This window comes from Pleurodeles waltl, chromosome 6 (genome assembly GCF_031143425.1).
Source record: "Pleurodeles waltl isolate 20211129_DDA chromosome 6, aPleWal1.hap1.20221129, whole genome shotgun sequence".
In the NCBI taxonomy this organism is placed as follows: Eukaryota; Metazoa; Chordata; class Amphibia; order Caudata; family Salamandridae; genus Pleurodeles; species Pleurodeles waltl.
Window position 1 is genome coordinate 712,943,831 of NC_090445.1, and position 16,953 is coordinate 712,960,783.

At 41.3% G+C, this 16,953-nt stretch overlaps 1 protein-coding gene across 7 annotated transcripts in view; it reads right to left on the reverse strand.

Annotated features, from left to right (window-relative positions):
• Positions 1-2,548: 2,548 nt before the first annotated feature.
• Positions 2,549-16,953, reverse strand: part of TACC2 (transforming acidic coiled-coil containing protein 2) — a 343,330-nt gene continuing 328,925 nt past the window's right edge. For all 7 annotated transcript variants that reach the window (XM_069239186.1, XM_069239188.1, XM_069239189.1 and 4 more), the window contains 2 exons: positions 4,458-4,578; positions 2,549-3,158 (listed from right to left, as the gene is read on the reverse strand). In XM_069239186.1, the coding sequence (XP_069095287.1) occupies positions 3,093-3,158; positions 4,458-4,578 (187 nt within the window). In that variant the 3' untranslated portion in view covers positions 2,549-3,092. The remainder of the gene's footprint in view (positions 3,159-4,457; positions 4,579-16,953) is intronic.

The following is a 16,953-nucleotide window of genomic DNA, read 5'->3' on the forward strand; positions in this document are numbered from 1 at the left end:
TGTTTTCATCTGTAACCTTTTGACATAAATGTCCGATTTACAAGAGCATGCACCATTACGTTTGCTGGACCCTTCTATTTGTAGGGATATATATGGTTTGTAGGTTCTCCAAGAACTCGAAGTACCCACAGCCAACAACTGACCTGCAGTTTACAATGGTTTTCCATTGTGCACCGAGTATAGACCAATTCAGATATAGAATAAATGGGCACAAGATATGGAATTTAGGAGCAGTGGTTATTTGTACATCTCTGATTTTGTGGATACCGACAAGAGCATATGATTTAGAGGGTATTTTTCAAAATGTCTTCTTTCTTACACACTGACTTACATTTGGAAGGCAGCTAAATCCAATTGATAATAACAAATATCCTACTATTCAATGCTCCCACATGTGTTCTGATGAAAATGTTATCATGCTTGTACGGGTAGACTCAGTTCCTGCGACATAAAACGGCCCAAAACGCAACCTGATACATCCATTTTACTACTCAAAACTGACCTGTTTTTTGCAAAGTGGGTAGCTCTGTATTTTAGGCCCAAGCACAGCCGTCACCTAGAGAAACCTAGCAAACCTGTACATTTTTTTAAAACTACACACCTATGGGAATCCAGCATGGAGTGATTTGCGTAGCTCTCACAAGTTGTTTTTCCCAGAATCCCTTGCAATCTTCAAACCTTGACAAGAAAATACATCTTCCTCAAATTTCTGTGTTGGAAAATTCTGGAATCTTTGGGGAGCCACAGCGTTCCTTCCACCCGGCACTCCCCGTGCTTACCATTGGGATGGGATGCTTTACTCCACAAGGTAGCAGAAAGACTGGTGAGGTTTTAGAGGTGAGGGTGGGGCCTGATATTATGATGGAAAATACCCACCCCATTATTTCATTAAAAATATATATTGATGCCATACAGTAGGCTTTCTGACACCTCCCCCCACCAGGTGGGGCAGATCAGGGGTAATTATCCCAATCTGCCTCCTGGGGGCAGAAAGACTGCTGCCCCTTTTAGTTAGGGTGGGGGCAAGGCCTTGCCATTCTAGGCAGCCTCCACCCATCTATTTTTAAAAATAAATCCCTGGTGCCCAGTTTGGGGGGGGGGGTCAGATCAGGGGTAGAAAGACTTGTATGAAAGAAATAATTAAGGGGCCTTTGCCCAAGGGGCCACTTCCCCTTTCCCTGGAGTCCAGTGGATCGATCTCTGCTTGGGGATCGCCTGCAGGGATCCACTGGGCGAAGGTACAGTTGGCTCCCCCACCCCACAAGCACTGATTCAGTGAAATTTAAACTAGTCATTAGGCTTGTTTTACTTTCACTTTTGTATGAAATGGTGTTGGGGCGCTAATCGTCATTTAAAAAAAAAAAAAAAAAGACAGGCTGCTCGTGAAGCTCTTCCTGAGCAGCCCAAGCCTGGGTGAGAATAAAGGGAAACCCTCTGGTGCAAAGCACCAGGGCCCCTTCTAACTCCCTCCAGTGCTGGCCATTGGCATACACCCGCAACAAAAAGGTTAAGATCCTGATGGCAATACATACCAAAAAGTCCCTCCACATCGTCTCCAGACACATCCAATACCTCTTCCACTAACAAAACCCCAATCCATAACAATGATCCATGTACATTTCCTATCAATCCTTGTGATAAACACCAAGATAAACCCGAAAGCAGAACATGCTCATACTTAAAATACCGAAACCTCCTCTGCTTTCTTACTCAGCTCCTCATCAGCAAACATTTATCTAATGCGATCCTATGGATAGGTAAAAACACTTTAAATCTGCATCCTTCTCAGTAAAATTATCCCCCTTCATTTTGCAGTGGAGACCACAAAGCAAGCCCCTGAATCACATGTCAAAGCCTGCAACACAAAATAAGAATCCTAAAGTTCCACTATATACAAAGTCCTATATCCTACAAGTGAGATTTCTCTCTTACACTCTTTTTATAACTCACCTCCCTTGTGTCCTTAACCTGCTTACCCCAGACCAACAACTCCCACCAGAGATCTCCATACAATCTTCCGCACCACCTCCACAAGTAACTCAAGAATCTCTCACTACAGATCCACCATATCCAATGTAGTAGACAACACATGGTTGATCTGAGACTGCACCAGCACAGACAACATTCAAATCCTTTTGAATCATCTACAAAGGCTAGAGACACACCAAAACTGAATACCTTCCAGAACATCTCTCCTTCAATGGCTTTGAATTCTATTGTGGCTAGGACAAATATTGTATTAATAAGTTAGTCCTAAAAGCAAAGTTTTTTTTTTTTTTTTTTTTTATATGAAAGAGTTGAAGTTCTATCCTCATAAACTAGGACTGGTCACATAGTACAGAAATACCACTGGTGTTGCAAGGATGATGAAAGCATATTAGCAGAGCTGTGCAGGGGTAGCCTCAGAGTCATGCTCACAACTGACACGCTAATAGTGGTCCGATCACGGTACCTCCTGTAGGTTGGATTTAGGGAGGTAGATTGTGCGAGGGCAATTTGTAAAAGTCATGAGGCAGACTGAAAAAACATTCAGCATCCAACAAACCAATGTGTCTCAATGAAATCTTTATTTACAGTGAAGGATTTCTGCTGTGTGCGATGTGCATGTGCTCACCTTTTTTCCTTTTACTCTTTTTCTTAATAAAGCACCAAACATAGATATACTTTCTTTTTTTGCTCCAAAAGGCGAATGGCCCTTCCCTCCGCAAGCCCACGCAGCCACTATAGAACCAGCTTATCGGAACCCCATAAGGACATCTGAGTAGGAGGGACCCACAAACGTTTGCTTCCCAGGTCTCAGTTCCATAGTTTGGCAATCTCCCTGATACAGGAATATTATGAACCAGATGAAAACAATGAAAAGCACATCAGAGGGAGCAGGCTTGTACAGTGCAGCATGGAACGGCACCCCTGTTGCCACGCAGCTGTGAAGAGGAAGCATCAGGCCCAACAGGAAGTGTAAGGAAAGGGAGGCGAGTTAACATTATACCTAGTGCCATGCCTCTGATCCTGTACACTGAGGGCCCTCTGTTCCACAGACCTTCAAGGGTCTAAGTTCGTATTGCACTCAAAATACTGGAGTCCAGAGAGGGTTAACTCTTTCCCATCTTGGAAATCAGCTCATCGCAGATCTTGGTCAGCTCCTCAATCTCTTTATTCTGCAGGAGGAAGAAGAAAACAAGGGTCAGACAGGCCCATTGATTTTTATAGCATAGTGGAGCCCCGAGATACCTCAGTTAGGGACATAGTGAGGGAAGCAATTTAAAGAGTCTAAAGTGCAAAATTTGTCACCATTGAATAGTAGAAAGGCGAAACTTTGATCGGCCAAGCCAGGTTTAAATTTAGAGAGGGCAGCTAGCTTAAAGTGGAAATGCTGGGCTAGCGACAGACAGACATCCAGAGATGAAGGAGTGTTTGGCAAGGAGAGAGGCATGGGTCTTAGGCACAGATCCTGAGACAAACATGTCAGAGAAGATGGACATCCCAAGATGGGTGGGGCAGTCATAGAGACAGAGACAAATCTGGTGGAAAAAGGAAAATAAGTCATTAAGCAAGGAAGGCGGACCAGTGAGGGACGCAGTAGTTGGAGATAAGAGGCAGCCTCAGAAGGAAGACAGAGACAAAGCCTTGAGGAAAAAAGCAGACTCATAGAGGAAGCAGACTGGGAAGGCAATGGCAAGACACACAGACCAGTCTATGTTGACTTAATAAATATGGTCATTCATTTGCATCTCACTGCAGGTAGTTCTGGGTGTATGTTGACCAGCTAACCAATCATTCAGGTTATCATTCAGTGTCCTGTCTGGACAGTTCATATGCAAGTGTATGAGAATACTGAAAGGACCATTATATATATTGTCCACCTTTGGACAGGAATGCTGACGGGTACAGGAGCACAAAGGAGGTCTCCAACAGGAAGTTTGTTGGACCTTTTCAGTACGAGTGCTGAGAAGATATCAGGTATGTGTAGGGTTGAAAAGATGCCCATTTTATGTTGGTAAGTAAAATGATTAAATATGTGTACAGAAATGAAGAAGAGATCCCAATCATGTGTTTTGATGCACTTCTGCACAGGACACCTGAGAAAAACACTGATAGCAGAAAAGGGACTGCTGGATCATGCAATCTGCTTATTTCCAGCCCACTGTATACATAACCAACTTCTGTAGAGATGCCACACTATTGAGGCTTTAACTATGTGCCAGGACCTCCTAGAAGTATACGCATAGAGAACTGAAAAAAATACATAAATGCATGTAGATGGAGGCCTGGTGGCCACCTTTTGTCTACATTAGAAGGTTTGAGAGATCACTACTAGTAATGTCGTTGAGGCTGTTCTCCAGATATGACACTATAAATTTTAATATCAGGTCACCAACTCAAAGGGCCACTAGACTGGCCGGACCCTGGGCTAGGTTTTCTGGCTACTCTTTTTAATTTACTATAACATGACTCACCTTTTGCTCCAGCGTCCTCTCTAAGGCGTCCACCTTCAACTGCTCCTTGCGAAGGCTGGCCTGGTAAGCAGCATGCTCTTGAACTGATTTGGTACGCACTTGTGCAATTTCTGCATTTGCTCTGGAAAATGAAAATTGCAACAGTTGTTTACATTTCAGTTCATTGTTAACGCTTTGTTAACTTATGTACGAACACATCTGTCCTCCTAGAAAAGCAAATTTTTTTAGTGAATAGCAAGAAAAAGTGAATTCACTCGTATATGTCCCTTAATGCTTACACATGTACTATCAAAATGCAGTTGCTGCTGATGTTGCTTTTATGTAGAGAACTATGGGTCTTTGGTCTATACACACCTAGAGACTGCATATGATTTGCTACGGTCTCCCGTTTGCTGCCCCTCCCCCCTTTGACATTGGCCTCACCCCTTGTGTTGTCATTTTGTTTCCCTTTCCCCAGTTAGTCTGTTTTCCCCATCCCTTCTTTGCTTCTCTGCTTGTTGCACTATTAGCAGGCGTCAGCCTTTAAATAGGCTTTTACCCTTTTCAAGATGACCACTCGCAATTGTGCATGCTCAGCAGGCATTTACAAATGGTTTTGTATAACTAAACAAGCCCATTCAGAATGTGCTGCTGCACTGGCCATTTTGTAAGGGGTATATTCAGATAACAGATGCATTCAAAGACAGCCACCACGGATTCGCATTCATCCACCTCAGCCAGTTTTTTATTGGTTTGTTAATATATTACAAGTGCATTCAAAGATGGCTGCCACGGATGCCCGTGCATCCATAATGGCAATATTCGAATGCATTTGTAATGTTTTTGCACATATATCAGTCTTGGCAAACTTCTTTTTTTTTCTAAATTAAGATTTAGTGAAACAAAGCCATGCCTCTGTTGACCAAGGTTGCTAACCACTGGGTTTGGTATGGGTAGATCTAGAACACCTCTTCCTAGTCTCAACGCACCTCCCTCGTTCCTTTTCCTGTCCCAACGCTTTGAAATGGCCTCACAGCTTTGTTATTTTAAGTGGTATACAAACTTGTAAAATATTGGACTGCTTAAGGTTCTTTATTTGAGGGGCGAATAATTGATGGCGCATGAAGCGTTTTTTTTCCTAATCACCAAAATGAGTTTCCCGGTTCAAGGGTACATAAAACAAATACCAAAACTAGAAACATGTTTGATATCCTGCTTTCTTATATCTTGACTAGAAGTAGTATTGCGAAAGCAGAGATTATGAATATATTGTATCCACTAAGTAGATACTTTTTGTGTCTCCTGCAAGTGGGACACACAGTACCCCTGTCAGTAGCAAACTGGTAACTAGCAATACTCTGCGACAGAACCCTCAACTGTCCCAACAAGTTACAAAAGACTGTTAAGTATGAGATGGAAATAAAACATTATTATATGTAACAGTTTTTTTCTATGTCTAGCCACACCTTTGTTTGTTTTGTCAAACATTTGTATCTAGACAATAATGGGGGTGTAAAGTCCTAAACTGAGGAACACCTGCACCGATGACACACTTGGAATAGACCAAGTGTGACGGACAAAAGCATAAACACACCCTGCCCACTCAGCCAACTAGTGTCTAAAACACGATCCAAATGTGAGTCTCCATTATTTTGCTGCGTCCCCAGTGCTTTGCCTTATTCTCTGTAAATAGGAAGTCCACCAGTCCTTGACTGTTTGAAGTTCATGTGCAGGCCTCGATTCTGTTTTAAAATTTCTTAAGGGAAAAATGTAGATGGATGACAAGTACAGGGCGACATATTAATTTTGGGTTTATATTAATTCCACCTGGAACCATGCTGAATGTATGTGGGCCAATACAGCAGTTGCTAGTTGTTCTTGATTGACCCACTGACATACATGCTGGTAATACAGCTCTTGTTTGAATATTTAGGCTTTTCCAATGCACTTCCACAATCCTCTGCCAATGGCATTATACACTGTAGGCCTATCTTTGGTAATGATCACACTTTCCTGTAGCTCTCCTCATTTTAATTTTATTTCCATAAATCAGTGGTAAAAGCACACAGTCCTTTTTATACTTGTGCGTTATACCAAATAATATCACAAGGATCAATTTAAAATTTACTTGACAAGGGATTATAGTTTATAGAGTCTCACACTGTTACTCTCAACAGAGTCTTACCTTCTTTTCTTGATCAATTTGCATTCTTTACAGAGGTGTGCATCACACTGGGTGCCCAATTCACATAGATATGGCAATTTAACCAATGTGTGTCACTTATTAACCAGTTAACTGTATTCTTATTTCAACATATCGAGTGAGGCATCTCCAGCAGTTAAAAGTAGATTTACTGTATTCAAGTACCTTATTTTATTGACCAGCTTGCATAGTACCAGTTTGCGACTTATTTATTACCATAGCAGTGTGTTTGAGTTGTTTATTCGTTTTTATTAAGCCTCATTGGATCACCCATCCTGGCTAGCCAGAGTACATTTGTTTCATCAAAACACATTCTGACGTTTGTTGTTCAAAGACATAAACTTAACTGAAAAAGTGGTCTAAAACACCCAGTCTACTCGGATTCCATGCATCCTCGATTTTGTGATTGTTTTTCAAATGCATTGACACCAGTTGTAGTGGGTATGAATGGACATTCTTACTATTAATTGGATTCAAAGTGTCAGGGATTTTAATAATAATATTGGGCGGTGTAGTCTATATTGGCAAATGCTTCCAAAAACTGAATTGAAAGTATTTATACTGAGACAGATAGTCTTAAACTGTATTTATTCATATTTGCGCAGAACAGACCTAGCTGTGATCACCAACATGCTGTACATTATGGATAAGGTGCAATTACAAGTTAGTGTAGAATAACTGCGGGGATGGAACGCAGGTCTCCTCTGTGTAGTACTGGACGCGAGCTGATGACAGATAAGATGTTTCTTGAAGTTCTATGACTTCAGGTTTTGAGTTCCAAGAGTGATAGTGCAAGTTTCTTGTGCGGCGGCTTGATCAGTAATGGCATCACAATGTAGCCACTGTGGGCACTTTTTATCCCTAAAATGTTGTTGCTGGAAAGCATGCCCAGGAGTTGGGGGGTTCGAGAATGGTATTAACCTCACTTTTATGTGGCAATGTGTCCCAGGGACAAGGTACAGACCAGCATTTCAAAATAACAGTCAAATAAGAAAGAACTGTCTCAAAAAGTGAATTCAGGGAAACCATGAAGGTTACAAGATTCCAAAAGAGTAGAAAACAGAAATAGTAAGGTGCAGATAAGGCAGATGTATTTTATCGCATAAAGTCTCTCAGTAATAGATTATTGCAGAATAACAGAAACAAAATTGTTAACAGGCTAAGCCTCAAATGTTCAGCAAAATCAGTAAGAAATCGGAAAGCATTCCTAGTGAATAAAAAAGATGTGGCTCACCCCCAAACTCAAGGGTTTATATAGACATTTTCGCCACAGAGGAGCCTTAGGACTGCAAAGCCACTGCGGTGTGAGCAAAAAAAAATACATTTTCACAAATCAAAATACAGCATTTTAAAACTTCACATAACCCTACTTACCTTAGCACTAACCCACCACAATGAATACTGATTCATTCCCTCTGACCTAATGTCATGCAAAGGTGTCGTAACAAACTACATACATAAACAACACTGAATTATGTGAATGAATGCAGTACTGTATGCAAGCAGAAGGCCCTTGGGAACATGTAACAAAAATAGAGGCCGTTCTTCGAGAAACGTGTCATTCAGAAATAAACAAATCCACATCTTTCTTGACTATGTTCAGCAGAAAGTAAACATGTTGCAACATCCGTTTTAGGCAAGATGGCAGCTATGCCTATCTGAGGCTTAGTGCGCATAAGCCACAAAAACATGCTTTAACTTGTCAAAGCATAATCAATCTAGCTGCATCAGTTTTATGTCGCTGTACACGTGAATTCAAATATAAATTATTTATGCACATTTTGAAAAAAATGCCTAAATGAGTCATCAACAGCCAGCCATAGAAAGCTGAAAAATCTTCAGGTTAATGTTTCCGGTCTACGGCTCTTGTATGTGCTTTTGCATAAGGTCCTACCACCTATTTCCATACTTAATTATTTTACATTAATGACATTCTCATCACAGGACAGTCCGGGGAATAACATATCCAAGAAATTTGACACATAACATATCCATAAATTGTGACACATCATGGCTAAATTACAAGATCTTGGAGCGGATGTGTCTTTGCAGAAATCCCAGAGGGCAACAAGGAGTGTTTTATTCCTAACTCACACTGCTTCAGAGCAAGGGCTTACCACCAAAAAAAGAAAGTGATGATGTTGTTAAATTTAAAGACCCTACTACCCATAAAGAGTTGAGGAGCTTCTTGGCCGTCATCAATTTTCCCAGAAAATGTTTTCCCAATTACAGTGAAGTTGTAGCTTTTTTGATCAAGTTACTTGAGAAACATAAGTGGGTGTGGCGGGCAGAACAAATTACCACAGTTCAAAAATGCAAACAGTGTGTGTCTGGTTAAAGTCCCATCTCAAGCTCACCCAAAAAGGGGAGAGAGTATTACCTGGAAACAGAATTTTCTGACAAATCCACTTCAACAGCATTGCACCAGAAACAATGAGGTGACACATATTTTCTCTTATGCCAGTAACATATTATCCCCGGCAGAGAAAAGCTTTGACTCCTGCGAGTTAGCTTAATTGGTAGTCGTGTGCGCCTTACAACAATTCTGTGGCTTTGTCAAAGGGGAAGAGATTATTTTGGACAATGTTCATTTTGTGAGAAACAATGGAGGAGAAAATAATTTTGGCAGGTGTTAGAAATGTCTAGTCAGATCATTATGCAGTGTTATCCGAAGGTTAGGTAGCAGAATTGATCACAGTACATGTAACAGTCTACATTGTACATTGTACTTCAGCATGGGATGAAAGAAAGATAATTATTTTGGATTCTGAATGTATCCAACCTAGCTTCCTAGAATATTTGTTCCATTAGAAGACAGCTGACATGAAGGATAGTGGAAAGAAGCTGATGAAGCTTGGGAAGATAATTAGAAAGAAAGGTGATCTGATTTGTGAGACTTACATACAAGTTTATTGGATGAAAAGCAAGGGTCAAGGGAGAATATTATGTGGCAGTCAGTACCTGGTTCCAAACATTGAAGGAACCAGAGCATTCAGTTCTTCAGATGGGGATCTAGAACCCTAAGCAGGGCTGTGCTTAAGGAAAATAAAACAGTATTCTGTCATAGGGAGATTCTAGGGAGATTCTATGCCTTTTAGATGATCCAGTGGGTGCCTGATCAGCTAGTTAGGAATCCAAGGAGAAATTGCTTGGGGGAGTGGGAGAGGGTTAGAATTACGGTTAGCCCACGTGCATTATGCACCATATTTGGCTTACCAAGAAGTGAAGATGACTGTTGAAATTGTTTTAAAGTATGTTATTGGACCCATCAAATGAAGGATGTCACCATTTGTTGCTGAGGGTGTCTGGTATGTGCCCAATTTCAACCCCATGAGCCACAGCTAAGAGTGCCTGTGAAAAAAAGAGGGACCACATTGCCCTGGTCAGATATTCAGGCTGATTTTTGTTTTTTGGACCAGTAACTCAGCCTACAAGAGAAAATAATTGTATGTTGACTGTGACTTGTTTTAATTGAGAAGAATAATTACCAGCCCTGAAACTCACAAGCTGAAACGGCTGCTACTCTTACCTACAACGGTTCAACACTGGGAAGTGCTATGGGTGACAGGGGCTCACCATTGCCCCACAATGTAAGTTGCAATAGGTGGAAGAAAAACATGAATGGCACAATGACTGATCAATGTCTTGAGTGGGTTTAAACATTGTGCTGTGCTGTGGAGGGAAGCAAAATGTGAATGGCACAGTATCAGAAATATGGGTGAAGTTGACTCACACCTTGCCACATGATACATACTGTGGTAATGAGTATGTTGCAAGTTTACATAATAGTTTTTTTTCTCTTTTAGCTTATTTGGATAACTTCTGCAGAACACAGAGGTAAGTGAGAGATAAGTTGCTTGTTCCATATGTTCAGCTATTTCTCAGTCATTCAATTTTATTTGCACTTTATTTAAACTCATGTTTCTCGCACACACACACCTCATTAATTTCTACGAGTACCTCTGCATTCCACCTCGGACACAGTATTTGACAACATTTTAAACAGAGATGGCGTTTTGTTGGATTACTGCTGTCAAGGCCCCAACTCGAAATATGCAGGAGACCTCAGAGGCAGGTTCTGATACTGAGGTACTATCTGATGGAGAGGATCATGGAGCAGAGTCTGAAAGTGATTTTTCAGTCTGAGTTCCATTGGTGATGACTGGTCTTCCTGTGATTCTGAGGAACGTTGTCATGGCAATCATGATGTCCCTTCGTAAGCACAATCTGTACTGCAAAGAGGCAATGACAGGGTAACCCAAACCACAGGGCAAGGTGTTCCCCAATTTACTTTAGCCCTAAATTCCCCATTCACTGCAGATGTTGAATATAAAGTCAGTGCTGAAAATTGCCACTACTTTCATCTCTTTTGGATGATTACTTCCTTGAGGAAATTACACACCAAACAAATGTTGGTGCTGAGCAGTTTCAGAAAGGATGGAGGGACTTTCATGCCTCATTCTATGACACACTGGTGTTCTCCCACTTCATTTGGGGAGTTGAAAAAATCTCTGGGCTTTATACTCAACACTGTAATAGTACACAATCCAAATATACAGTTGTACTGGTTTACTTGTACAGTTTGGGCAACACCCAGCTTCATACTGGTCATGAGAAGAGACCGGTTTTGGATTTTACAATGTATGCTGAATGTTATTGACAATTCTGCAGCATTGTCCAAGGGTCATCCAGACCATAACAGCTTGTTCGAAATTTGGCCTTCCTTGAAGTATTTGTCTGCCAACTTTCCAGAGACTTATACCCCTGGAAAGAATATAGCGGTTGATGAATTCTCAATCATGTACAAAGTGTGACTGTTGTCACGGCCAAGAAAAAACAATGAAAAGATCTTGTTATGGCATAAAAATTTACATGTTGTGCTAGAGCTTTAGTGGGTATATATGTACTGGGATGGACTACTCACTAGTCGCATGGAAGGGCAACCAGCAGGATTTATAGAGAAGACTGTACAGGAAATTGTCTAACTATCCCTTCACAGATGTTATAATGCTTATACAGACAAAAGTCCAGGTCTTCAGCAAGCTGTATAAAACTGGCATTGGAGTACATTTTGAAGACACCACAAAGGATTTCAAGAATTTGTTTATAAGAAGTTTGAAAAAGCTCCAAACAGTGTGTTGCATCCCAACGAACTGCTCGCCCTCAGATACTTAGATAGGCTGCAAGTATATGTGCTCATGAAAATCCATGATGAGAGCACTTCTCCTGTCATGGTTTGGTGTAACTTGGCAGAAATTCACAAGCTTAACTGTACAGTTCATTACAACCTGTACATGAATGATAAAAATGACCAGGTTCAGTCTATCATATAGTGTGAATCATAAAACATAATACATGGTACAAGAAGTTGGCTACCTGCTTGGCAACATACACTCCGTATGTTCAAGGGGGGAGGGAGCACACTGCCTTTCATCCCAGCACAGTTCACCCCATTGCATCCTGGTAAATGCAGTATGTTTACTTCAAAGTTGGGGTCGTTTTTCATCAAAGTTGGTGCAGATATTGCTGTTATCTCTAAACACTTGTTTCTGGGTTTAGCCCTTCATCAATAGTCACAGTACCACTTCACAGCAACTTTGAAGTAAGTGTACTACGTTTACCAGGATGCAATTAGGTGAACTGTGTTGGGATGAGAGGCAGTGTGCTCCCTCTTTGTGTTTAAAAGACTCCCTTGAGCCAGTGAGCTGACGAGCTCATCTGGGATGCACCTGTGTGCCTGTGGAGTGGTACAGAATACTGTGAATCTTTGCATAACATGATGTGTATTTGTAAAGCGTACATTCACTCATGTCTTGGGTCTCTTGGGGCTAGAATAGCATGTTTTTTGTTATACAACTCAGGGGTACTCATTGTTGTCCATTAGTTCTCCACTAAACAAGTACCACAATCCAAGGCAGTTTGTTTTCCAAACTTAGATTTGTGAGCTGTTGTGTCTTTACGGACTCTGCTATATAGCTACAAATTAGTCTGCCCTCTGGCCTGCTTGCCACCATCAACGTCCATCAGAATGGGGAGGATGTTCTGTCCAAGATATAACAAGTGCATTAAGGTCCAGGTACTACACGTTAATTGTGGGCTGCTTGATGGAGTACCCCGTTTGTCAATCCCTAAGGTTCTTAGTCCTGTTTGAAGTGCTCTTTAGGGAATTTAGTCTGTCCCAGCATGTTTACCCCTGTCCAAAGATAGGTATGCTCACACAGTCCAAGGAATGTGCCAGAGGCCAGAGACATACTCTGACACTTCCCTACTTTTAACCACGTACTGGAAGGAGTTGGATTTAGCACAGCGAGTGCACTAAAGCTGCATGAAAGTCACGTCTTCCGGAGCCTCAGGTGGCTGCCATGGAGCGGTATTAGTAAATGTTAACATGGCACATATACAGTATTAGGCAGGACTTTGAGGAAGACTGAGACCAGAAGGGGTAGTCAAAGATTAGTGTAGGCCTCTTTTTATAGCAATCTCTTGTAGGTTAACAGCAGCGGTCAGAGTAAATGTGACACCAAGGACTCTGCACCCAGCAGTACACATGCAGTATGTAGTCTAGTTGGTTACTTACCTACCCTGTCTTTCTAAAAGTGCTCTCTAGGGATCTTAAGAGAGTCTGTTCAGCATGCTTACCCTAGTATTAGCCTGTAGAAATGCTGACACTGGATGACAAATGAACCCCCAAAAACATTCTTGGACACCCCATATTACTCAACAGGACGGACTTGTATTTAGTGCTTCGTGTATACCAAAGACACATGAGTCATTCTGAGCCTAAGCAGGTTTCCACAAAAAGGCATTAGTAAAGGTGCACCTCTCAACATTAGGGGGGTGATTCTAACTTCGGCGGGCGGCGGAGGGTGGCGGCCTAGTCAGGGCCAAATAACGCAGCAATCCGTACCGCTGAAACCGATAATGCTTTTGACATGAAATGTGGATGTCGCCACGTTGCATTTTGGGAGCTTTTTTCGCGGCACTCGGCCCAGTCACAAAAGTGGGTAGCATTTATTTTTATTTTCAGAAGAAGTTTGATAATGCAAGGAGCTAGGAATTATGTATATCCCAACAGATTCTTGAAGTTTATGCCTCAGAAACGTAAGGAAAATGCTAGGTTTTAGCCAAATTTTGGGGCTTGCAGGGCATTGTGGGTAGGAGTCTTTCATGGGATCCATGCATGTCAGATCATTCTGGACTCCCCTTGGTGTCTAGTTATCAGGAATGTCTGGGTTTGTAAGGGTTCTCTGGGTGGCCGCCGATGTCAGACCCAAATACCACTGCTACCCCATCACGAAAAGAGGTCACCTTTATGACATGAAATGTTGATGTCTCCAAGTTGCATTTTGGGACCTCTTTGTCTTGGCTCTCAGCCCAGCCCCAAAAGTGAGCTACAATTTTTATTGGATAAGTGTGGGTGCAAAGAATTGTACAACATTTGTCGTTATGAAGGATCACATTTTGCAAATTGCCCTATGAATCAAAATATAGCGTGGGTGACCCAAAATTCAGTATGGTGAAACAAACTGCTATTCCTAGAATCAGTACTTAGGGCACATTTAAAAATGCCTAGGTTTTCCTTATTACCCATTTATAATCAATTACTACATTTTATCTTAGGGATTGCTGCATGGCTGGTACACAATAGATTATTATTATAAGATGCAACTCAGGTGTTGGATTGTGGCATCGTGTTTTTGGACAATGAAATACTATATATGCCTGCCACCATAAGGGTCTGATGGATGTAACAGTATATTTGTCCATCTGGGTGAAAAAACATACAGATAAAAATGTCAGCTATTTCGATTTTGTCCAGTATTTTTGTTTTCAAGGACTAGTTTCTTTGGTGAAAACATGGGCATTTACTAAAATCACGCATTGCTGAATTTAGAATTTTATCTATTTTTCAGAAAAGCATAGCTTTCTGGGTTCACTCATGGGCTTCACACCACAAACGGCAAGAACTGTGGTTAAAAATGTTTTTTCACTCTGCTTCTTCGGGAGTATTGCAAAGTTAGTGATCATCTGTAAACAATTTTTGATGCCATTTCTAGGGAGGAAATGCATACTTGTTTACACAGCACCCATTGAAAAAGCTGTATGTTGGCTTCTTTCCTGGTTCCCTCCAGGAAATTCACAAACGCCGAGTTTTTTAGAATCTCCGAGTTAGGTGGAAAAAGGGCACACATCTGGCACTGGTACCTTCTTATAGGAAAAAAAGTTTAAAAAGCTAAAGTTTGAAGTACACCTGACATCAAAAACAGGACGTAGCCTGGGGGTGGAAAAACCGCAGCAGCTAAGGGATTAAATACATTTGTTCAAAAGACTCTGAAATATTGAGATATAAGATTAGCTTTGTTTTGTTTCCCACTGATTAACCACTTCTATCAAGACATCCCCTAGCAGAGTAAATCATGGATCAGAAATGTATTTGTCCTTAATATTTGATTTATAGATCACAGATCCAGTGCTCATAATCTCGAATTATCTTGGTCTTAAATGTTTACAAATATTTTGCTGAAAATAATTTGGAAAGATCTGCAGACAGCCTAAAGAAATAATATAATTTGAAAACCACTGAAAAGGAATATGCAGTTGGAGGCAGGGTGCATCCATATAATTTTAGATTAGATAAAGTGAGGGAAAAGACGTTTCTTTCCTCATGGCTGGGAAACTCTATTATACATAAATTATGTTTAGCAGTATGCAAAATAATCTGTGCAAAAGGAGGGAGAAGAATGAAGACTATATAGTATCCTATCAATCAGTTGTAACCCTGTCATCCTCTGTTTTCCCTCTAGGCTCTCGAAGGATCCATGAAGGCTGGTGAATCATAATTGATTGAACAGATTATTTAATAAAGTGGACTGTAAAAATCTAAATAAATCATGTATGTAAATCAAACTTGATAGTTGTGTATTGCCCGTAGATATGAAGTTCCTCACATCCAGCCACCTTAGCAGTATATGAGTTCTGGAGAGAGTCAGGGTCCGACAGTTCCATCAGATGTGGGACAACAGGAAAATCAACAACAGTTAGGACCCGAGCAATCCGAAATGACAAGTCATCTGATTGATTAGGATTTAGGATGCCCTCAAAAGAGGAAGGCCATGTTGTCCAACACCAATGGGTTAAGACCAACACAAACATATCGCTAGCAGTTTGTATGAAATTAGGAGCACAGATGATAACCTGTGCCTTAGGAAATCTTGACCACAGAAACCCTCAAGGAAGAGGTGCGGAAGCAGATGTGAAATATTTTGAACCATGTTAAGTAGAAATGAACAGCAATTAATAGTAGTAGTGGAACTCGAGTTTAGGGCCAGGAAAAGTGTGACTAACTGCTTTTCTTTCAGTTCAAAAATGAAAATGTCACTTACCCAGTGTACATATGTTCGTGGCATCAGTCGCTGAAGATTCACATGTTGTGCATAGCCCGCCATCTGGTGTTGGGTCGGAGTGTTACAAGTTGTTTTTCTTCTAAGAAGTCTTTCGAGTCACGGGACCGAGGGACTCCTCCTCTTTGTCTCCATTGCACATGGGCGTCGACTCCATCTTCGATTGTTTTCCCCGCAGAGGGTGAGGTAGGAGTTGTTTGTTAGTAATAGTGCCCATGCAATGGAGTGAATAAGTATGTACCTATTTAAGATTTAATATATTTACAAATGTACAAAGTTGAAGCTAACTTCCAAACGGCTACAGGCTCCTGGGGAGGTGGGTGGGCACATGTGAATCTTCAGCGACTGATGCCACGAACAGATGTACACTGGGTAAGTGACATTTTCAGTTCGATGGCATCTGTCGCTGTAGATACACATGTTGTGCATAGACTAGTAAGCAGTTATCTCCCCAAAAGCGGTGGCTCAGCCTGTAGGAGTGGAAGTAGTCTGAAATAAGGTTCTTAGTACGGCTTGACCTACTGTGGCTTGTTGTGCGGATAGCACGTCTACACAGTAGTGCTTGGTAAATGTGTGAGGCGTAGACCATGTGGCTGCCTTACATATTTCGTGCATTGGAATATTCCCTAGAAAGGCCATGGTAGCGCCTTTCTTTCTGGTTGAGTGTGCCCTCGGTGTAATGGGCAGTTGTCTTTTTGCTTTAAGGTAGCAGATTTGGATGCACTTAACTATCCATCTGGCTATACCCTGTTTCGATATTGGGTTTCCTGCGTGAGGTTTTTGAAATGCAATAAACAGTTGTTTAGTTTTTCTGATGTTTTTAGTTCTGTCGATGTAGTACATTAGTGCTCTTTTGACGTCTAATGTATGTAGTGCCCTTTCAGCTATGGAATCTGGCTGTGGGAAGAACACT